The sequence below is a fragment of the Sprattus sprattus genome, assembly GCF_963457725.1.
Source record: "Sprattus sprattus genome assembly, chromosome: 1".
Taxonomy (NCBI): domain Eukaryota; kingdom Metazoa; phylum Chordata; class Actinopteri; order Clupeiformes; family Clupeidae; genus Sprattus; species Sprattus sprattus.
Genome location: NC_137920.1, coordinates 64131073 through 64155327, shown reverse-complemented (window position 1 = coordinate 64155327; position 24255 = coordinate 64131073). Strand labels below are relative to the sequence as shown.

Below are 24255 nucleotides of genomic sequence, written 5' to 3'. Positions count from 1 at the left end.
CTTTGAACTTCTATACATCTTTCTTTTGAATGTGTTGTAACTGTCTGAATAATTATTACTGATACAAATATGAAACCTGTATGTCAGTTGTCTGAAAGGATAAATATATTTAAAAAATTGAATGAGTTGTTTGACTTATACATTAATGAACAGATGTATGCCAGAAAACAGATGTAATGTAAAATGACTCTTGCTTTTTTATAATTCTGTTGTTATTTCTGTTCATTTGTTAGGAGTAAGTAATAATTGTTTAATAGATTGTAATGCAAGAAATTGATTTACTGGCTCCATGAAAAGTAAAAAGAAGAAAAAACACCTAATAAACGGTTGATTTGGAAGATTCTCTGCTGTTTTATGAATGCTCATGTGTGATGTGTTTGTCTAATATTCCGCAGACTTTTTTTAGATTTCAACATTGTGTAAAGAAAGCTGAGCAAAAAAAACTACCCATGACTGAGCTTCCTCAACAGCTTTTAAAAACATGAATCAGAATTTTGAACACAAGACATGATACTCTCTGCTTTTGCCTCCCTCTGTTGAGTAAGTGAGATATGTGCAATACCAGAGTCAACCATAAGATGGTGCCTTGGGGGTGCAGTGAAGGCTATCTACCTTTGGCATCTTTTTAGAAACAGGACTTTGGCTACTTGGCCTAGTAAGCAGATTTCTGTGCATGCCAACTGTCCAAGCGTGAAAGTGTTGAACGAATGTGGATAAGAGAGAAGTCAGTGCTGGGCCAACATTTGATCTGTTCCAATATCGTCATCATGAAACGTCTATTTAATCACATCAACTTTCGGCATGATGTCAAGCATGTAAGAAGTGTAGACAAACAATCACAGACACACATGCCCAAACATGTGTGGCATCCTTTGGGCCTAATTACTCCTTTTTAAATGCAGCTGCAATTTAGTGGAGCTTGTAAAGGTTATTTGCAAGCCATCATAAAATCACCTGTGCATACTTTAAAGGTGCAAGGTGTTATTGTTGAAAAAGGCTAGAGTTCAAACCAAGCAGTTCCATTTGGATGGGCCAATAAATAATGTTCAGTACTAGGCTATAACTGCACAGTTTATTTGTTCACGTTTTAAAGCCATAAACCTACAAATGAGTGCAATAACATACCTGTAGACTGAGACAAAAATCGAGCAAGAAATTTGTTGTCAACCGTCATGCTTTGAAGTAGCTTACATCATTGATGTAAATCTCAAAGCACTGACGTAAGTCTCAAAAAATGTAATAGGCTACATATTATTTTCAGCCCATTCAAGGCTACAACAGAATGGAGGCTTGATTGTGACCAGCTCTATAGTGACGTTTCGGAATACCTTATGCGCAAAGTGCTCACTATAACTAAAATAAGTCACTACGAACGAAGCGATACGATTCGTGCAACTGTCTGGTAAGTAATTTTATAGATGCTTTCAAAGATACACATCTCTTGTAGTGCAACTATGGCACGTAACGTAGGCGCCCCACATCTCGACGTCCGTGCGCGTGCCCGTCGTTCGGGTACGATTGCGGTACAGAAACATAGGAGGAGAAACAACATTGACCTCACCGGGTAGTATTGGTTTGTCGGAAGTGACTCGTCCTGTTAAGAAGCTTTTATATTTTACCGTTCACTTACTGATGGTCACTATTTTATGACAACTGGGTTTGCAAATAAGGTATGACTGCTTGTTTTTTCTGAACTGTGAAGTTTTCGTTTAAAATAGGAAGTGCTTAAAATGCCGATGTGGCTGCAAAATCTGCGCCTCCTGCCTGTCTCAAAATGGCGAATAGGCCGTTAGCTAGCTGGCTAGCTACATTGCAAAGGGCGAAATTGTACCAAACAAGGAATCGTGATTCATGCTCGTTTTCACCTTATTTTTGTAAACGAGTATGTCCTTTTGAGTCTTTGGACTTCTATTAATATAGTGTGTATACGGTTATCATTGTTATCTGTAAAACAAAACGGCACTCCTCACCAACTGGGTCCACTCGACTTTGCTAGCTAGCTAGCTAGGTAGCAAAATAGCTAAGGTTAGTGTCGAGGAAGCTGACCGGTTAGTAATTACTTACTTCTAGCCTACGCAACAGTAGCTAATGTGAACCAGAGACGTGAAGTTCACGGTGAGAAACATTGAAGTTAAGGGGTGAAACATATGGTACATGACTGTAACAATAATGCAGTTGTTTGAAGTTGTTTGCTGTCATCTATACTGTCGTATTTCAAAACATGAAGAGATTCATAGTGATGAAGACAACACAGATAAAAATGTATGATATCGAACTACTAGCCTTAGCCCATATTCAGTACTGTAGTATCAGAGTGCAAATTGGGCGTGTATCGGGGATTCGGTGCCACATCATAAATGACTGCTAGCTAATTAACGTTGCCAGAACATTATTTTGTCCCACAAACTGATGCAGCTCCAAAGCTCAACAGCTAAGCAGAGACATAACGTCATATTTTGTAGTGCAGTTGTTTTGGTAAATGGTATAGAATGACGGCTGGTAGCATATTATGTACCCCAGCAAGCAAGGAGGAGCTGTAGTAAAGGATTGAACAGTTAGCCAGAAATTGTAGCCCATGCAAGCATCGCCCAATCCCTTGTCTTTCAGTTCATATGTATTCTCAGAAATGATGTATGGCAAAATCAAGTAACACAATAGTCCGGCTAGCCCATAGACCATCTCACTGTCATTGTGTGCTCAAGCTAACATTAACCAAGTGTCCTGAGAACTTGTCTGTCTTAACCGTGTCAAGTTGATCCTGGCCAAACCTTTCGGGGATTATTTTTGTATATGCGACCGTTTATCATCTCTTTCCCTGCTGCTGTTACTTTTTATGTCAGTTTAAAACGATCTAACGTTATGTCGTCATTGCTGTACTTTTTATGAATCACTCAGCTTGTTACCCGAGGATGTTCTGAGGCCTACACAAGGCCGGCAGATAATTCTACAAAAATTCTGGTTTCGTGGTACCAGTAAACTCACGGTGGCATTACCGTTACTCACAGATAGCTTGCATATGCTGCTTTAGTGAACTAGGCTTGTGTTAGACATGACCGCTGGCTAACGGAGACATTTCGCACACAGATAAATCATTGAGTAGCTTTTTGGGTGGAGTTTTCATCATGTGGCAGATCACACCACAGTCACTGCAGTCCAAATTTGTCTGTTTGCATTGTTATGCTATCATTTGTTTACCACTCATAAATAGCTTTGAAGCCCACTATCTAGAAAGAGTACTCATGCATGGCTAGTCTTGTTGGAAAGAGAAACTGCTGTTCCAGCTCTGTGCTTTTTCACTACATCAAACACTTGTGTTGTGCCACACAATAGTCCTTATAGAATTTAGATTTTGTATTGGAGCAGATTCTGGCAAACCGTGAAAGCTATGCTAGACCAAATGATGTAAAAGCAAGAATATATTTGGTCAGCTTGTTTGTGGCAGCAGGAACTATGCAACACAATGATTGGTCTGCTAAACCAATTTTACTGGTGTAATGGTTGGTAATTTGTTCTCTTTACTCTGGAATTGCATGCTTGGATCTTACACTATTACAGAACTCACTGTATAAACAAGATGTTTAGCATCAAGGTCTGGAGAAATATGTCAAATTAGGTTAAAAGAATAAGCTTTAATAATACAAAATAATCTGACTTTGAGAAACTCCATAGGCGTGTGGAGAAGGGTTTCTTTCTCATAGGATTATCGTTGGCTGTTTAAGATTGTAACGTAGGTTAGTCATAACCGTCTTCAGCAGTCTGTCACTTTCCATTTTTCATCACCTGAATGTCTGAGGGCGCTTCAACCCAGACACACCATTTTCTTGTTGACAGTGGGCAACATTGTTGGTAAAGCCTGTTTGTTTTACTGTGAGTACATGTACTCACGGTATGACACGTGTCTCAGTTATCTATGATTGTCCAAGTTCAGAAACCTAGTATTGCCTGTTGGTGGGCTTCTCTGTATGTACACTGAAGTGGAGAAAGGTGCTGTTCTGGTTTAGTTGAATTGAGGCACAAATTATTTAAGAGATGTTTTGTGAATGTCTGTTGAATTCAAACACCGGTTCACAGACTACATAACGTGATGGGAGAAGGTGCAGGGCTGTCAGGTTAAAAGGTTTTTAAGATTGCCTTTTTTCAATTGACTTGTTCAGAGCAGAGGTCTATGCATATTGGAGAATATAGCATATCTGAGATTCACAGTATAACAATGTAGCTAAGACAGCTCATGTGGAAACGGAGCAAAGTCAAGCTTTAGTAACCTACTCACTGTACAACACTCAAAGGTCCTATTTTGTGAAAGGATACAGTGTTGGGCTATATTGTTAATGGAAGGATGCCTTGAAGTTGTCCATAGACCTTTTGAATGTCTTTAGGATGTCAAACTATGAGTACCTAAATCAAAGTAACAGGAAATTCTGTTCTGTAAACAAGTGTTTGAAACACAGTTATCTGTATCTTCTTACTGTCGTTGTGTCCATATATTGTCAGATGCCCTAAGGCATGGGCTCAACCAGCTAGACCTCATTCAAAGCTTTTACCGTTTGCATTATCTTTGGTGTGAGAAAGTGGGCAAACTGATTTTGTGTTGTTTTCACAGTTTCTGTCTGTAAAGAGGTTCATATACAATTGCAAGCCTGTGTGTATTGTCTTCCTGAAGCTCACCCGGCAGAGCTAGGTGCACATGACACCATGGTTATTGGTTGTTTACACAGGGAACTGATAAAAAGCAAAGCCTACCTACTGTATTTAATTGTCAGGTTATTTTAATAAATGCATCTGCTAAGTGAATACATGTAATGGATTAAAGGTAGCCCATTTGAAATGTTTGACTTAGGCCCTACCATGTGTCCATGTGTGCCTTGTGTAGTCATCAGCATCGGAGAGCACATCCTTTTTCCTCATGACATTTTGGCCATTTAGTGGAAATGAGCAGATATCGGGTGAACGGTGCTGTCCCTGTGCTGACAGATAATCAATATCTTTCTTTAAATCTCAGCCTGGGTTTGGTAGTCTGTTCATGCTAAGCAATGTATACCATTATGTGGACATCACAGCATCCATCTGAAGACTTCCTACAGCTGAACCCTTATTAATTATCCCCACACCATACCCCAACCCCCATCTCAACCCCAACAAACCAAATAGTAAAAATTGATTAGCTGGGACTATGATGTGCTAAGTGCACCTCGGAGTAATTAGTCTAAGTGGGCAGTAAAAACATTTGTAAACACCACTGGAAGAACAAAGAGATTGAAGCCACTGAACATGAGAGCATCTTTGTTGAACCCTGGAAGAGCTTGCCCTAGAATAAAGGAATTCAACTTGGAGCTGAGCAGACGATTTCTTTACAGTAGACATCCTGAACATTTTAACTTATTTGAGGTGTTTCTCAAACAGTCATTTTATTTCAGTGTATTCATCGTAAGGGAAAGCCTTTAAGGTTCACAGCAACACTATTGCCGTGTTGTTGGTGGGGTAATCCGGTGCAAAGACTGGAATCGAGAATGCAGAAAAAAATGATTTAATTGTTCTCTGCATCGCTGACTACGCCATCATCAGTGATGCCGAGAACAAAATCAGTGTTTTCTGCTATCTCGATTCCAGTCTTACGTGTCTAGAGTGGACTGGTTTATTTTAGCAGGGTTTTAGCTTTATCAACTATGCTAGCCTGTCATAAACACTAGGTATAATAATAATAATAAAAGGAATAATAATAATAATAAACAAATAGGTATGTTTAACAATGTCTCAGTACTTCTGAAAATGAAATTAAACTGATGAATGCTTGAAATGACGCTTTACACTAAATGCTTTTATGTGGCAAACACTAGTGTTTGAATGCTTGAAATACCTTGATGTGGCTAATACTAGTGTCTATGAATGTTATAATCACATTCTTACTTCTCTTTATTGTTAAGTTTGTGCTAAATAATGGCACATGGCACTTTGGGATCAATGTTTGTAGATCAAAAATAAAAATGTCAAGGCATGTCCAACTACCTCAGAGGTGCCTGATGGGCATCATTCCCCTGAGGTTTTACCCTGTTGCAGATCACATGTGTGCACATGCAGGAGTTTGTTTTCATTTCTCCGAGGAAAGAGCATGATATTTTCATGCGGGACTTGTGGTCTGTGTTTAGAAAACACACACGCTCTTACTGAACAAGTTCCCCTCTGTTCCCCCATTCCTTTTATTTCCTGCATATTCAAATGGTGGTTGCACCATTCAGTGTATGTTGTCTAACTAGGCCCATAGCTCACTGTGGCTGTTGTTGGGTCTTCAACACCCATTCTCGGGGTACAGTTGTTCTGATGTGTGCAAGTCTGGAGTTTGGGGACACAGCAATGCTCTGCAGATTGGGTACTGATCTTGGTTATCAGGTTATTTTAGTTTGGGTCCATATTTCTAGACAAACATATTCTGTAGGCTATTATTCATCTACTCACTCTATGCCAGCGGTTCCCAAACCTTTCATGGCACGGCTGTTCATGGCTGTTTAATCACTTTGTGGCATGGGTCCGATATCTACAGGGAAATTATGTAAATCGGATGAATTGGCTCTTGCTTGTTTAGCCAGCACAGTTTGCCTAGATTAGCTGTCTATATGGATACAAGGATACCATGCATCATTGTATGCTGTGTTGAAGTTTTGGGTAAGTGTGTGACCTTGTGAGAGGTACAAAAGTCCTCAGGAGTTCATGGAACAGGAAAAATTTCACAATCTCTCTCGCACACACACACACACACACACACACACACCTCGTGAGTATCTATGTGGGTGGTTTTTATTGTTGTTGTGCTGTTGTGTCCTGGTCCCTGTGTGTGACTGCAGATGGCTGCCAGAATTTGTGTTTGCCATGTTTTGTCCGAAAGGGTGCATCGCTTGCGGTTTTATCTATTTTGCAAATTGCATGCGTTTTGTGTGTCAGTATTGCATGGTTTGGTGCATATTGGGTCCCCATCATTTCCATTTCATTTGGAATGAATGGAAATCTAGATTCATCCCTGTATGATATTTTCTGATTTTATTTTAAATGGCAGTTAAAAAAATTGACCCATAGCCTAAGACCCTAATGTGAGCTTTATTTGGTACGTTGGCTTCCAAGTGCTGCTTAATTTTGTTTAATGATGTTGACACTCTAGGCTACATTGAGGAACATAAATGACAAACACAACACTCAACTGTTGCTCCAGTTATGCCGCTCTAAATATATCAGACCCTGAGTTAGCACTTGGTGATTCAAATGTCTGCAGACTGCATATTTCATACTATTATGAATGGCAGCGGTGCAGCATATAGACTGCACAGTGAGTTCATGTGGCAGGGATGCAGACCGCTAACTTGAGCGTTTGTCGTCATCCCTCCAAAGTTGATCTTCTATGTCAATAATAAAGAGTTGACATGCATGCTATTGTATTTTCTGTGTGTGTGTGTGTGTGTGTGTGTGTGGGGGGGGGGGGGGGGGGGGGGCATGGTTTACTGATACCCCCTTTTATTAGAATCTGTATTTTAATAAAAGCTGTTTGTAAGATGTGTAATACGCGACAGCAGGGCATTGTATGTGCACACCGCTGTGCTTCAACTCCCTACAGGCGTGGTGGGTGTGCCAACTGTGATCTTGCCGATCGTCCAAGGCTTGTGAACAAAGCAGCACAGACACCACAAAGTCAAATTATGTGATAAAATAATTATCGTGCCCATGCCCTCAAATATAAGCCAAAAGAGTGTGATTTATTTTGTGACAAACTTTTTTCACCATCATAGTTTGACAAGGCAATGAAGTGCAGTGATTTAGCTCTTTTTAGCTTATTTACCACTCTCAAACCTAGCATCTCTATGCAAACGCAATGTTCACACTGGTAATGTTAACTTTACCATAACTTGCAAGCAGCAATAAAAACAGGTGTCCAGAAGTATGTGTATCCCCAGTTATTTATATATATATATATATATATATATATATATATATATGTATATATATAAGGATTCTTAATAGGACTAGGCTAGTTGTTAAAAGATATATAGTTGTGTGTATATATATATATATATATATATATATATATATATAGTTATATGAATGATCAATTTATACTCATTGAAACTTATATTTATATTACTATATTATGCGCTCAGTAGATTTTAGACCTCTGGCCTTAGTTTGCTATTTTGAAGGCACCTCAGTTAACCAATCAATTAAATCGCATACACTCAAGTCCCTTGACTTAGACAACCGTAATCCAGCAAGAGTATAAGATGTGCATTAAAGCTTACACTTAACCTATCTTTCCATCGATTGAACCTTTTATTATGAGCAGCAGTGTGACGTGTTAACGTCAATAGATGTGAGCGTTGAAAGACTTTCCGCACATGTGAACACAATATGGTACAATAATTAACTCCTTTTCGTTTTTTTCACAATCTCCCTTGCCTATATTATCGAAACCTTTTCAGTTTTTTTTTTTCTTTTTTTAATTAAGCTTTTGGGTTTGTTTGTACTGCCCACTAGCTAACACTACTCTGGGTATCCCTCGGACTCCACTCGTACACTAAACCCTAAAACGAAAGTCAAGTGGCTGATGCAAGGGAGGTACAGTGAAGCGCTGTTCCCAGACTGCTGCAAAACAGCTGCACAGGGTTAGGATTCCCTGCATGGCCTGCAGTACCAGAGATAAGTTACTGCAGAGGGGCAAGGCCTATTTTCAACAGCAGTAAAAGTCAACTTTTGTCTCCCTTTTGCCAAATAGGCAGTCCTCCTGTCAGTAAGTTGTCTTTCATGTTGGCTCTTATGACTGTGGTCCTTATAAGCATATGAAGATGACGGCCCCATGAATTCGAGGATGGTAGAGAGGAGAGAGTTGGTGATGTGGTAGTACATTTTGCCTGACACCACCAATAATTTTTTTTTTTATTTTATTTTATTTTTTTTGGGCATACATCCATATCTATATACCTTACACAACTGTGTTGATTGGGCTGCTGATGGTTGGCCTCCGGCTAAGTACAGTCTGGTCAGATTACCTTGTCTGTGGTGTACCCTGTCAGGTTGTAGACCATAGTGCTAGCAGGGTCATAGTTCAGTTCCCAGGGGCCACATGAACTCTGTGAATGTAATCCATTGTTCTGTAGTTTCCTATACTGTGAAGGGCAGATTAACTTCATGGGAATGGCTTGTTCCTTTTTACGTGTTCTATAGTCGCTTCGGGTTGTGTAATGACCAAAGAAGCATTTGGGGAATGCATCAGAAGTCAGCTGTTAAGTTCAGTGCGTAGCCTACACCACAGACTAGTTTTTTCACCAGGCAGTATGTTTTATCTTGGATAAGGATTAACTCTGGCGACAGCTCAAACTCATACCCTTACCTTGATTCGACACAGACTGTGCTGTCTCTAGCAGTTCATGCAGTCTTGTTAATGCATTAAGTCCTATATAAACTCAACACATACAATGTCAGTTAAAGGGTTGGCCCTAATTAGCTCTTACTCTCTCAACATGCATTCCTAGATTGAGCTAGTTGGCTGAATCTCTTCAAAACGGATTTGAGTCCTGTGTCAGTTAAGAAGTCTACGCTAAGGTGGAAAGATTGAAATGTCCCAGAAAGTTTGGGAATGAAAAGAGCATGTACATGTTAGAGGTATGTTTGCCAATCTTGGAACCTGCCTCGAACTAGGGGCGAGGTGGTGTGATAGAATGTGCTCACATGGCTGACACTTTCCCTTCCAAGAGTGAACTGTGCCCTCTCACTGGAGTGCCAGAGCCGCGTTGCCTTGGCGATTATGTCATAGTCCAACTGAAAATAGACCTCACTTTTCTCTGATGACAAGAGGCTGCTGCGACCTTATGCCCCCAGATGCATGTGTTTCAGGTTGTAAGCAGCTGTAAGCAGGACAGGTATACACTATCTATCTATAAATCCAGGAATCTCTGTGTGTCTGTCTGTCTGTCTAGGGCGTATCTCCCTGACGGTAGTTACGTTAGTTATGAGATTTCGCATGTAGCTTACGCATGTCATGAACCTGTGCATCCTTGATTTTGAAGATTTTTGAATTTATAGTTTGCGAGATATTTGTATTTTACCGTTTCCCGTAGGAAACAATGGGTTATCGTTTCCCGTCCCGTCGGCACTATGGGTAGTGACGTCACAATCAAACAATATACGCCTAACAGTATTAAACTATCCTGCCTTCACTCAAAGTTCAGAATAGCGTTGGATACGATAAGGAGGTCCGCATTCAAATTCTTCTTGGTGAACAGATACAGACTTTTGCTCAGGTAATCTTAAGACAGTGATTGATTTCGTTTCGTTTATTTTTAAGCTTCTTTATATTAAGTTTCAAAGTAATGTCTAGAGTTGTACAGTCATCTAACAGACAGGGAATAGTAATCCATCAAAGTCTGTCTAGGGCGTATAGCTTACGCATGTCATGAACCTGTGCATCCTTGATTTTGAATTCATAGTTCGCGAGATATTTGTATTTTACCGTTCGCGGTAGGCACTGTAGTGAGGCACTATGTAGCGGACCCGCGCGACGTGAATGATGTCATAGTCATAGAACAGTCGTTGTCATAGATGTTACCCCAGCTGATGCGTATGGGCCTGGCATGTAACCAACTCTCACTACCATGTTAAGTAGTATATTGTAGTTTGATGTATTTGTATAAGAGTTAGCTTTCTATTCAATGTTGATGGTAAGCCTAGACCAGTGACCATGCGTTCATGCATCTACTGACGCAATGAGAGAGGTTTTCAGATGTGTCCCGATGTATCTGTTGTAATTCGTGTGTAGACTTTGTTTTCTCATTATTGCAATATTATAAACCTCAGTCTGCATTTACCCTGGCTGGGAGAGGCTGTCATTCGGAAGATACTGTGTGTGATTGCCTTTGCTCTGTGTTCATTAAACCTGTCAGAGTGTATGAATAAACGGCTGGGTGCCAATCAAAATCACAACGCAAGAGTGGCCACTACAAATGGTAGCTTATATTGATAAGCTTCGGAGGCTTTCAGATTGTACATTGCTTTCCCATTGCATTGGAGTCCACGAAATACGCGCAATTCTCGCTGTAAGTTATGTCGGGCCACGTCGTCATGTTATCCTCCCAGTTCTGCACTGAACAACAGCTAGCCTACACCTACGTCTGCTTACACTACAGAATGCATAATTCCTACGGGCACTGCACTAGTCATAATAATAAGTTAAAATATAGCCGAAAGCAGCGTTCATCGGGGCCCAAGCAGTATGTGCAAACGGCCTCAAGTAGCGTAATATGCCATGGCATGAACCCACAAAGGTTAGATATAATTGTCTTTTCACACAGGAATGTAGCCTATTGGTTGCTGAATTTTGATTGGCTGTTGGCAGCCATTTTAGCAAACGTGTCAAATGAAAATGTAGTGGATTCGTGCAAATGTAGCGGATCTAGATATATGGAATTTAGTCAGTAGCTTACACTCTATGAACGAAATTTGGGATGCGCCCATGCAACTATTGCTTTGAACATAAATCACTATGGGGCGCCACTCCAGAATTGAATAGTAATGAGCTAGGGTAACGAACCTCCTACCTAGGGGCCATCTTGCCGTGAAAATGTCCTAATTTCTGGAAAAACAGTTTTCAAACTATTGCCCCAAAAGTGCTTTTCCCCTACCCCACTTAAGGGGGTGCTAGCATCAAGAGAAATGCACACCTAGGGACACAAACCTTCTATTATGTATTAGCCTACGAGGCTACAACCAACCAACCCACTAACCAAGATTCATATGGATTGTGTAACGAAGTCTAAGTACATGATATCACATTATTTATTTTTTTAAATAAGAAGTACCTCTTTTTTTGAGACTATAACAGTCCTAATACCAGGTTTAGTAGCACTGACAATATCTTTCTCTCTTCATTTCACCTGCATAGTGTTATTTGTGTTGGCAGATTGTCCAGATTACGGTTTTAACTGTGTGTGGTTGGTTGGTTGATTGATTGAGGGGATAGGCCATTTGGTCTTCTGCTAAGGGTTCTTCCCTTTGCCCCAGGGATTAGTAATCCCTTCACCAGATCGCACCCCCTCCACCCCCACCCACCCAACTCTGAGGGGCTAAGAACCTTAAGCCTATTGTCGCCCCAGGTATCACCAGTCTGGAGGCTTTGCGGGATGTTGTTGGTGTACATTGGTGCAAGGAGGACCACGCCTTGTTTACTCAGATTTTGGTAGTATGGATCAGAATTTAAGGGAATGATTGTTTTGTACGCATAGTGTTGTCAAGAAAGTGAATGGTGGGTGTAAGATAATCACTGGGAACCTTTTTTGTGTTTTTTTTTCTTTTTTTCTTTTTGTTTTGCCTGTGTCTAGGAAGTGAATGCAAATCAACATGTTATGCTGTGGTGGAAATGTAAGCTGGTCTTCCAGTGTTCCAATGTGTAGTATTTGGGAATATGCCTGACAGGACAAACTATTGTTAGAAACTAAACTCCTCTCTCTTTCTCTCTGCCTGTCTCTCCAGATGAAAGGAAGATCCTTCTGTTGAATCTTGGCCCCAGTCACCTGCGAGCATCACTTGGTCTCAACACTTGGGGACTTTCCATAAACCATACCTCTCCTAGGAGTGTGTCGCCAGTGCTGGCTTCTGTACATCTCGGCCTCCACACTAGAGAACGAGCGGGACATTCCAACACAAACACCCACACACACACTCCTGAAAGGAGCTGAGCTGAGTGCCGTGTAGTGGCAAACACACACGTGCACACACACACACACACACACACACACACACCCTGCAACAAACGGCTGCAGCAGAGGCAGCACCCCAACCCTGCAGCCACCATGGTGCTGTCGCAGAGACAACGTGACGAACTGTAAGTGTTAATTAACTTGCACATACACACATACACTAACCTTGGGAAGTGTAGTGACTCATAATCGTACTTACTCATAATTGTTCAAGCACTTTAATGTCCTCAGTTGTTGCATGTCCATCATGACTGTATCTTTATGTATCATTATTCAATTCCTCAGTGTTATTGCTGAATAAGGACCACAACATAAGAAATAGGCATAGTGTTTGAAACCCCAAAATTGAATGTGAGTACAGCTCGAGAACCCCGTCCTGTCGAGCTGTATTGTGCCCTGGAACATTAGACAGGATGACATAATGCCACGGCTCACCATTAAAAAATGTCAATTCGCAGCATGGTTGTGTCATCATGGCACAGTTGGAGAGTTTGTCCTGCAAACAAAGCATTATGGGATTGACACAGACATCCTTAAAAAACAACCTGGAAGTTGTCACTGAGTGACCAAAATGTTCTCCCCACTTCTTGGGTGAAATGCGTCCTAAAATGGAGTTTAGGCAGCTACTCATCCCCGGTTTCTTCAGGGTTTTGCTTCACTTGAACTTTTTTTTTTCATCCTCGCCAGCATGTTGCTTTTTTTAAAAGCCTATTAATTATTTATTTATGTTGTGTCTTTCCCGAAATAGACCCTCGTACGTTGTGCGTAATAGTACTTGCCAGACGTGAACATATGGTTATACTGTTTCACAGCAGCTTGAGCTAACTTACAGAATCCTTAAATCTCTCTGTATACGTATAGCATATAACTCCCCACAGCCCTGTAGAGCTTCTGTAAATCAAAGCCAGAGAACCATAGGGTAAATGAGGGGTTCTGTCATGTGCTGATGGCAAGGGCCTAAATTTAGTTCTGCAATGAGCTCATGAAATATTCACCACACTCAGAGAGAAGACATGGGGCGTGTTTGTGTAACGCTGAATCACTGGACAAGGAGATGAGATGAGGTGTGTGTGTGTGTGTCTCTCTCTCTCTCTCTCACATCAGGTATATCTCATCAGGAATGGACAACAAGTCTCTTGTGCTTTAAATGTGATTGATGTAAGACTGAAATTTAGAGTTGGATTTGTCTGTGCAGCACAGTAGGTTAGCAGTCACCAAACATTTAGGTCCCTCTTTACTTCAATACATGGTTTGTGTGTATGACGGAACTACTATGTTTATGTAATGTTGTGGATTATGTCACTTGTTCTGTATTGACGTGTATTCGCTCCATGCCGCGACTGGTTTCCATGGAGACAATATTATGGCCATCAGCATCAATCGAAATCCATGTCCCCTCTTTAAATGGCCTTCTTTCCTAGTTCATGTTTTCCCAAAGTGTTTGTGTGTGAGGGATGGGGATTCGAGTTATCACCATTAAAAAGCTTGGTGTTGTTTGCATGTTATTATGCATTAAGGTTTATTTGTGTAGGGCTCTTCAAGAAAATGTCAGGTTTTCATGAATATGCAATTGTCCCCCCAGATCAACAGGCACATTAAAAAATATGTTCTTGGTGTCCAGTTTTCACCAGACTTTATCAGTTTTAGTGGTTTACCACAGCCCTCACACAGCTCCCGTCCGTCCGGGAAGTGCTTACGGCGAAATCGTTTCGTGCTTTGGTTTGATTGGCAGTGAATGAGCATGTGAATGAGCACAGCAAGAAGGCCCTGAGGGCGTGGGTTCGAATCCTGGTTGTTTCTGGGGTTTGTATCCCGTTCCTTCCAGGTCCTTTCTGTGCGGAGTTTGCATGTTCTCCCCATGACTGCGTGGGTTTACTCCGGGTACTCCGGTTTCCCCCACCATCATAAAGACATGCATCGTATGCTTGTAAGACTGATTGTTAGAATGAATGTTGGTGGTCGGAGGGGGGGACTGCCAAGCCCAAAGTATGTGAGTGCGTGTGCGTGTGATAGAGAGAGTGAGTATGTCAGCGAGAGAATAAGTATGGGCTTGGTTCCCTCGCTCTCCGTCACTGGTATGACTGTGCGCTTTGAGTCATTGATAAAGCGCGATATAAATAAAAGGTATTATTATTATTATTTCATTTCTCGCTTGGCTGCCCTCATTCCCCCCATCGCACCTTTTGATCTCTGTAGTGTCAGGGCAGAGGGAGAGTTGCATTAGATATGCCCTCAGGCTATCGGTCCAAATCAACTTTATCTCACAGATATCACGCTGCACCTGGAAACGTTTCTGTTTGCGCAGGACCTGAAAGCTTAGCTGGTTTTGGAGCAGGTTGCACTTCTCTGTGTAGGGCAAGAAATTATGTCCCTGCTCAATTTCATGGGCCTGTCCTCAGTGACCTACAGAAAGTATTTCCATGTTTTAATCTAAACCGTGTGAGCTGATGGGCCAAATGTATCAGCTTCTGTGTACAACTTGCCGTAGGACCATGTAGGCTGTACACTCCCACAAAATGTACGCCCTTTCTTTTCATAAATCTGAACATGAGGGAGTCGGTGTAAAATCATGTGCGCATTAATTCAGTAAACGATCGGTCCAACAGTTATCCTTATATGGGTCGAAACGCCTACAAACGAAAGAGTCTACACCTTCCACGTAAACCTTCCCACAAAAGGCTTGCCTAGGGGATTCAGCTGCCATGTGGTCACATCTGTGTTCGAGGTTAAATTATGACTGATATACGAAATAAAGAGAAGGACAAATGGATATATTGACAATGAAGTCTTACTGAGATCAGACTCCATTTTGCGCTTTAATAAATGTAGAAAAGTGCTCAGCACAATTTCAGTGTGTACCCACTTTTGAGGCATGTGGCCTGATGTCTGTTAACAGATAACTAAAGTGAATACTACACAACACCACTACACCATTGCTGAGTAGCACTCCAATCTCACCCTCTTTCCATTTTTGTTTTCCAGAAATCGAGCAATAGCTGATTACCTCCGCTCTAACGGCCATGAAGAAGCATACTCTTCTTTTAAGAAAGAGGCGGAGCTAGATATGGTAAGAAAAAAATATTTTTGTGGCATGCATGTTAGTAAAAAAAAATCTATGGGGTACTAGCAGCAGATGTCGTACGATGGTGCCTAACGCACTGGCCATTTAAAATTGCATTTATCCTAGAATACAATGATTTAGATGTCTTCTCTCAAAATAAATGTAGCATTGTGGTAATTCTGTGAATGTAATATGAGCCTTAAAGTAGTCTGGCCTATTTGTTTACATTTACTGTAGCCGTTAAACCCATCTTCATAGTGGTTACAGTAAATGGTAGTAATATGAGTAACAAATGTCTTTCTCATCTTCTCCCTTTCCCAGAATGAAGAATTAGATAAGAAATATGCAGGCCTTTTGGAAAAGAAATGGACCTCAGTCATCAGATTACAAAAGAAAGTATGTTGTCCTTTCCAATACAAATGAAACTATTCATGCCTGATGGTTATCCTGGTAAAGAAATACACAACTTTGCTCCTTTTCATGATCCTGTGTACACATGGCCTGCAAAATATGTGTCTCCTCACAGCTTAACATTTCCTCTAAAGCTTAACTTAAAACATGTTGAGCACTGGGACTGTTGAGCGCTGTTCATACTGAAAAACGGCTAGTGTTTAGCTCTTACTGAGGCTGTGTGAATGGTATGTTATGTTATGCAATCAAGCCTTTTATGTAAACAAAAGATGTGCAGGTACAAGCATGTACTTTGGGCCTTATGTTGAGGGCTACCCATGGTGTGACAGTTACCCATGTCTAGGTATCTGTGAATGAATGAGAATGCCAACAAGGTATTGGCTCTAGCTTCAGATGTATTAAGGTACACATGATGGTATAGGCCCATTAACAACATGTTACCATGCAGTTACAGCCCTTGGTAGATTCTGAGCCCTGGTAGCATGTTTCAGGTTATGGAACTGGAGTCCAAGCTGAGCGAGGCAAAGGAAGAGATCACCCTTGGAGGTCCCATCGCACAGAAGAGGGACCCCAAAGAGTGGATCCCTCGGCCCCCGGAGAAGTACGCCCTGAGTGGCCACAGGAGCCCCGTCACACGCGTAATATTCCACCCACTCTTCAGTGTCATGGTGTCCGCCTCAGAAGATGCCACTATTAAGGTGCGTGTGTGTGTGCGCCTCTGTGCATGTTTTTATGTCCAACAGGAAAAAGCAAGGATCTCTCTGTTCATTATGTATGTATGTGTGCATCTGAATGAAGTTGTATAGAGTCAGGGTTGACTCATAAATCTGTCTAAATTATTACGAGTACCTCTAGGGCCCTTAGTAGCCTATTGTAGATTTAGCATCTAAGCAGATCTCATCAGAGAGGGTATGAAGCACCCAGAGCATGTGTGTTTGGTTTTACCTCTCGCTCATTGGTGAGGTTGACTCTGCTCTTATGGAGAGATCATACTGTATATCATACGTTCTCTTTTGCATCACATTTTACTGATGCCATTCTTTTGCTGTGGAGCCAGCAAATACATTTCTCCTGGCTGTCCACTGAAAAAGCAGCGGGTGGTGTAACTGCAGGAGGAAGAGGAGGAGACATGCGCTGTCCTCTTTTCTGCTGAGTCACTCACTGTCTCCATGGAGAGCTGGTGATGCTGTGGTTTCCAGGGGCAACAAAGGCCTGGCACTGCTTTCAGCTTGATGCGGCCAAGCTCCCCGCCTCCCTTTCCTCCCGCTCTCCTCCCCTTGTTAGCCTCTCCCTCTCTCTTTGCTTTCACATGTTCATGTGTTCCAACACCTTTCTTCATAAAGAAAAGGTCAATGTTGATCCTAGTGTGTTGGTTTCCATGGTTACTGTGTATTTCATGGCAGCAGGTGGTCTGATAGAGGGAGCCAAGTTTGGCTCTGGTTATCATTTAAAACCAGAAAAGGGCATGAATCCTAAAAAGCCGAGTGGAAGTATGTGGATACTTGTAGTATTCATTGTTACCCAGGCTGTATTAAATTTCCTGCTGGCAATGTTGGATAGAAAATACTGGTTTTCCAGCCCTGACTCAAAATGTGTTTGCTGCCAATTCAAATTGGGTCTATTGGCTTTTCATCTGTCCCCCTCTGCACATGTATTGATCCAGACAAAGCCCCCCCACCCCACCCCCATCTATTTTGAATAGGTTTTCACATGCTTTTTAACACTGGGTCTCTCTGGACTGACCGGGAAGCTGTACTGTCAGACTCTCTGCAATTGCCTCTCACTGAAGTCAGTCGCTGACATTTCACACTGATCTGACCAGCAATTCATGTGTGAACTCGTCTGACCTTTTACAAGTTTAATACCCTGTCACTCAGTCGATGGCAGGAGGCTGCTGATACTCTTGAATGTGTGAATGCTCACAGCATACATCATACAGCCCACAGCCCTTTCCCATCCCCCCAAAACCCCTCCCCTTTGCCTGCATCTATGAGTTGTTTGAGAATCGTGATTGATGCATGTGTTGTGTACACTGCTGTTACAAGGGCTTCAATATGGCCTGGGCTGTGATCAGCTCTGTTTTTTCTGTCATCATTTAGCCTGATGATGTTGGGGCTCCAAATGTATTCAGTGATGCTACATATTGTTTCATTCTCATGATATCCTAGTGTCTACTTAAAGTGTTTTATTTACAGCTGTCTTGAACTTCTCCTTCCCTCTGTGTCTGTTTCTCTGTGTCTGTGAAGGTTTGGGACTATGAGGCAGGAGACTTTGAGCGCACCCTGAAAGGCCACACAGATTCTGTGCAGGACATCTCCTTCGACCAATCGGGAAAGCTACTGGCCTCGTGCTCCGCAGACATGACCATCAAGCTCTGGGACTTCCAGGGCTTCGAGTGCATCAGGACCATGCATGGTGAGGCGCCATTGCTCACTGGATTGTTCATAACATGCATGAATATTTAGGCAGTTATGGGGATAAGGGATTGTAAAGTGAAGCCATATTGTAATACAATAAAGAACCATCCGTGTTGACATACTTACTATTAACCCTATTAACCACCTTCATGCAAATGGTTCCCCTGCTCTGTAATCTTTGAAGATAATTCTGACCGTGAACTTAAGAGTTGTTTATGATTCCAAGGGGCATTGCAAACAATTGGCTGCAACTCCCACTGACTGTCTGAGAGACAGAGCGAAACTGCTCCTGACTGTGTTACTGTTTATCTGGACCCTACTGATTGCACGATTAACCCAGCTTGGATTAATCTAACAACTCTGTTTGGGCCAGAAGGTAATCGGCCTGGCGGGGTCCTCAGGGTCATGGCTCTCCACCGCCTCACTGCTTGAACCGCTTAACCCTGTTGCAAGTTTTGTTTTGGTGTGTAATGGCAAAGCTATTTTGTACGCATGTTTTTGTGTGTGAAATACTACAGTTGTGTGTCAGCGGTTTGGATATGTAAAGCAATTACAAGGCTTCCCTTTTGGTCACATGGATTCTATCTCTGCAGCTTAGACCTCACAGTACCTCTCGTCGCCTCTATCCCCTCCGGTGGCCTTGTGTGTCCACACAGCCATCAGACTGCCTTCCCAGGGGGTCGGCTTGTTTGGGTGGATTAGTGCCTCCGACCAGCCGCCCTTAATTATCCCCCCCCTGATTAGGTGACAGTCGTGCCGCCCCCAAACCTTCCCCACCCATCGAGGCTAGGCACAGTGTTCCTGCATAACAATAATGGCGGATCACTCCCGATAGCGTGTGTGTTTTTGTGTTCCTGTGGCAATACAAGTTCTATGCATTATCCAAACAGGACGGCTTTGACATAATATCTGCCTGGGTATACTGGGGACGCTCATGTTGAGTCAGCATTTCTCAGAGCCTGTGCAAACATCTAACAGCTGTTAATGGCTGTAGATGGTAAACAAATTAGATTTAACCCCCCCCCAACACACACACACACACACCCTCACCCCTCTGAGAATTAGCCATTCTGTGCAGGCGCTGATTCCTCTGTATCTCTTGCAGGCCATGACCACAACGTGTCGTCAGTCGCCATCATGCCCAATGGTGATCACATAATCTCTGCATCCAGAGACAAGACCATGAAGATGTGGGAGGTGGCCACTGGGTACGTATTAATAAAGAAAGTCTGGGTTATTAAATCTAAAAAAAAAAATGAAAAGGATGTTCACTTGACAAATCTCTACAGTCTTGTGAGTGAGCATTGAAGAACATTTATGGACTACATGTCAATTGGGTCAAAACCTGCTAGAAAAAACGCAGTACATTCCTTTGGCTGTCCTGTGATCTTATGCCTCAAACACACTACACATTCATGAGGATGTTTCTCTCCCTCCCGCTAAGACAATCGCTTGCTTGCATTCGTTCTGACCCCAGCTGAACTGGAGGCATTGTTTTGACCAGAGGGCAGAGCTTGTTTTTGTCTAAAGAGTGTTCAGTCATGAGACTGGGTTCTCCAAGCACCCACAGGCTCTCATCCTCTCGCCATACATGCTGTATTTATCTCAGAAGGAGGTTGCTCATATGTCAATGATGTATGTGAAATGGAAATTTATGATTTATGATTTGGCACATTTGTAACACGCAAAGCAGTTCATTTTCCTTTTCCCTCCCCTGGCTTCTAGCTACTGTGTGAAGACGTTCACGGGCCACAGGGAGTGGGTGCGCATGGTGCGGCCCAACCAGGACGGCACGCTGATCGCCAGCTGCTCCAACGACCAGACGGTGCGCGTGTGGGTGGTGGCCACCAAAGAGTGCAAGGCGGAGCTGCGGGAGCACGAGCACGTGGTGGAGTGCATCTCCTGGGCACCGGAGAGCGCACACCCCACCATCCTGGAGGCCACTGGCTCAGAGGTGTGTTCGTGCGTGCGTGCGTGCGTGCGTGCGTGTGTGTGTGTGTGACAGCGTGACTGAGACAAAATGTGGCTTTGCATATGCACGCGCATACTGTGAGTGTGTGTTTGGGTGTCAAGACCCTTGCTCTCACACCCTTGCATGTAAAAACAGTCCTCTTAATTGCTGTCATCATAGAGGATGCTCAAACCTTATGTTATGCCAGCCTAACCTGATTCTCTGATGCGTGGCAGAACAAGAAGAGTGGCAAGCCTGGGCCATTCCTGCTGTCTGGCTCCAGAGACAAGACTATCAAGATGTGGGACGTCAGTATAGGCATGTGCCTTATGACACTGGTAAGTGTGCTGCCTCTACGTCCTCACCACAGCCACTGTTTAAAAGGCAGGTTCACTAGCTCGGTATTTCGTTTCATCTGCTACCTTTCAGTGCTTTAGAAGTAAGGTACACCAACTTAAAGGAGCAGTCCATGATTCTGATCCAATACACCTTTTGTCAAAATCACATAATTTCTCCTCGCGGTCCTCTAGCTGTCCGTTCAGTGTTTGCGTTTAAAAAAAGGCCTCTGGTGTTTCTATGCAGTCCTGGCTCACAACACGTTTTCCATCCAATCAACAACATTGCTTCAGAAGCACTGTAAAAAAAATTGTATTTCATTGGTTTCATTGGTGTTGAAATATCAACAGTCTTTCACCGGGATTGAGGACTGCACCTTTTTATGTCTAGAAAAGGGTGTCATTATTTGAACCCTCTAGCCGTATTGCTACGTGTACGTGCTCCAGTGTCCATATCCCTGACTCCACGCTCTGAACTCGCTCTCACTCCCACCCTTGTCCCGTCTCAGGTTGGCCATGATAACTGGGTGCGCGGCCTCATGTTCCACCCCGGCGGGAAGTTCATCGTGAGCTGTGCCGACGACAAGACGTTGCGCATTTGGGACTACAAGAACAAGCGCTGCACCAAGACCCTGTCTGCCCATGAACACTTTGTGACCTCTCTGGGTGAGTCGCCAGACGTTGCTTAGAAGCAACTCATCTTGTTGGTTCAAGCATGTGTGCAGCAGCTGTGACTCACTTCTCAAGCGTGTAGCTTGGAAGATCAGACGTAGGTTGATAGTGAGTAAAGCCATTCCTTGTGAAGGCAGTTTCAGGGACGCTTACATTAAATGTTCATGGAAGTCGTAGTATGGAAATGTCTGCGTATTATATTTATGTTGGAAGTCAAATGCTGCTGTTTGTTTTGTGATCTTTACATAATATGAAAAAGTAAACTAATTTGTGTTGTCTTTGTTTTCCCCCTTCACAGATTTCCATAAGACGTCTCCCTATGTGGTGACCGGAAGCGTAGATCAAACAGTCAAAGTCTGGGAATGCCGCTGATCCTATTGACCAGACTCCGCTCCTTTCCCGTCTGCCCACCCCCTCCAAGTCACTCATCCTCCAGGAAGCACTCATCACCGTGGTTACCACACCCCCCTTTATCCGAGCTGTCGACATAACTAGCGTCCTCCTATGTAAATTATTCTGGGTGTAGAACTGAGCTTATTAAATGTTATACACATGGCACACACACGAGAAGGAAAAAAAAAAGTATTCTTGCATGGTAAATCCCAAACTTGTCCACTGTAAATTTGCATTGCCATTGTGTAGAAGTATGGTAGAGTTAAACACATGGCCTGATGTTCTGAACCCTGGACAAGGAGACACATCGCAAGAGACGAGTGCAGTCCAGGGACCTGAAACACAGGCCACTACTAAACCAAACTTTTCTGTCTTTCTCTCTCTCTTTTTTTTTTTTTGTTCCCCTCTTTTCTCTCATTTTCCTGCTCTTGCATGTATCTCTTGCTGCCGCAGTTCGTACACTGTCAGTGCCTAAGGGAGAGAGACAGAGAAGGAGAGGGCCAGAGGTGGATTTTAAGACAACATAGTGCATTTTTTTCTCCCTCAACTTAATCTACCCCGCGTGTTGCCATTGCTTTGCACAGAGGAACTTGTTTTAAACCTACATTGAAGTATAATGGAAACCCCTGTGTGTTTGTATTTTAAATCTCAGGTCAGCCTGGAGTCCTTAACAAGCAGGTGAATGTGGCTGACATCCAGTGCATACTCTTTCCTCTACGTAAAGGCTGATTTTCTTTCCCAATCCAGTTAGTCAAGGCGTTTATAAGTCATGTCATGGACTTCCCTGTCAATCTGTTGCTTGGGGACAACCCTGATCACAAGTTTGAGAGGGATCTCAGATCCACGGTTCCACTTCTCCGGTTGTGAGACAGGAACTCCTCGACATCTCGCCTCCCCTCAATGAGCACATGAGAACCATATGCAGTTCAGAGGCGTTTAAACCTAAAAAAAAAAAAAAAAGTAACTTAAACATTTTCCAAATGTTGATTTTGTTTTGTTTTTTCTAAATGATGGAAGTATGTTTGACCCCTGCCATGGCCTCCTCTGCAGAGGGGCAAACTGACCAGTGCTCAGTCCCTTCCTCGTGGCATGCACTTCTACAGACAGCCAGTACTTCCACATTCACAGTGTCTAGTCCTGAGGTAGTCGGCTCAAGCTACTTCTCCCGCACCCGAAACGCAAGAGAAGCATTGACATTTCTGTAGGTGAGCTGGCTCTTTACCAATGAAAGAGACCTACTCTTCCACCGTAGATGAGACTGAGAAGTTCACCTGTCCCAGCACTAACAGATTGGGCCGTTTTCCTGTCTTGTCCCCTCTCCCAACTGCCCAGCAGTGTGTTCCTTCATTCAAATGCCCACAGGCCTTCTAGACTAGTACAGAAGCTAGTCCACCAAGGGGGTTCTTGAACAGTCATCACAGTGACTGAGTGTACAAAGACCATTTCACAGAACCATCTGCTTGAATGGGGAGTGTGGGGGGGGGGCTGGTTGGGGGGGAGGGAATTTGGGTGCTTTCTAGAATATTCTCGCTTGCGATACCAATCCATTCTGCTGCTTCTCTGCTTTTGTCATCTGCCTGTGTATCTGTACATGAACCTGTCAGCTGCTGCGCTGGAGTGTGTGTGTGCGTGTGTGTGTGCGCGTGTGTGTGCATGCGCGCATCACCCATCTAAAGAAAGCTTTTGACCTGTTCAGTGGTACGGCTCAAGTGTCGTTGCACTGAATGAGCTATCTTGTCAGGCTTTTCTCTCAGCTCGGAGTGTGTCTCATACAAAAGTCTGTGTCCTTTCTTTTTTTTTTTTTTTTATGTTTCCATGTTTGTCTGCGTGTGTGTGTGTGTGTGTGTGTGTCTCTGCGTGTGTGTTTGTATGTTTTGCATTTGTCTAAACTGACAAAACTGTAACGTCTAGAGAGAAAGCCCACCCAGGTAGATCAATATGTGCAATAAGTAATAGGCTGCTCTGTGCGTCTCAAGAGCTCCGTTTTTGTATGTATGTATGTATGTATGTATGTATGTATGTATGTATGTATGTTTGTGCAAGCTATATACACGACTATAGGAAAAGCACTTCCTTTCTTTCAAGAGGATAATTGTGGGAAGAAATAAGAAGCTGAAAATGACAGGGGAAGAAGAATAGTTTAGGAGGTGAATAAGGGAGAGGGGTGGCAAATCATCTCCCTAATACACTTTTCAGGAGAAGGAAGCTAGAAGCTGAAAGGACGTAACCAATCCCGTCGTTCTGTACGTAGATAACTGTGTGACCTGGCCAGCCAGGGCGTGGTGGCCTG

At 42.9% G+C, this 24255-nt stretch overlaps 1 protein-coding gene across 1 annotated transcript; it reads left to right on the top strand.

Annotated features, from left to right (window-relative positions):
• The first annotated feature begins 1544 nt into the window (after positions 1 to 1544).
• Positions 1545 to 23423, top strand: pafah1b1b (platelet-activating factor acetylhydrolase 1b, regulatory subunit 1b). Its single transcript, XM_080835867.1, has 11 exons — positions 1545 to 1670; positions 12499 to 12850; positions 15708 to 15792; positions 16108 to 16182; positions 16689 to 16895; positions 18444 to 18612; positions 19720 to 19822; positions 20340 to 20568; positions 20802 to 20903; positions 21410 to 21566; positions 21871 to 23423. Exons 2-11 carry the CDS (start codon positions 12819 to 12821, stop codon positions 21942 to 21944), a joined length of 1233 nt encoding a protein of 410 aa, XP_080691993.1. The 5' UTR covers positions 1545 to 1670; positions 12499 to 12818; the 3' UTR covers positions 21945 to 23423.
• Positions 23424 to 24255: the final 832 nt, after the last annotated feature.

Bases quoted from the DNA above. Each gene is read 5' to 3' on its own strand.
- pafah1b1b (XM_080835867.1), top strand. From the start codon at position 12,819: ATGGTGCTGTCGCAGAGACAACGTGACGAACT. The intron at 20,569-20,801 runs GTGTGTTCGTGC...GATGCGTGGCAG, and splicing joins TGGAGGCCACTGGCTCAGAG to AACAAGAAGAGTGGCAAGCC. The intron at 21,567-21,870 runs GTGAGTCGCCAG...CCCCCTTCACAG, and splicing joins ACACTTTGTGACCTCTCTGG to ATTTCCATAAGACGTCTCCC.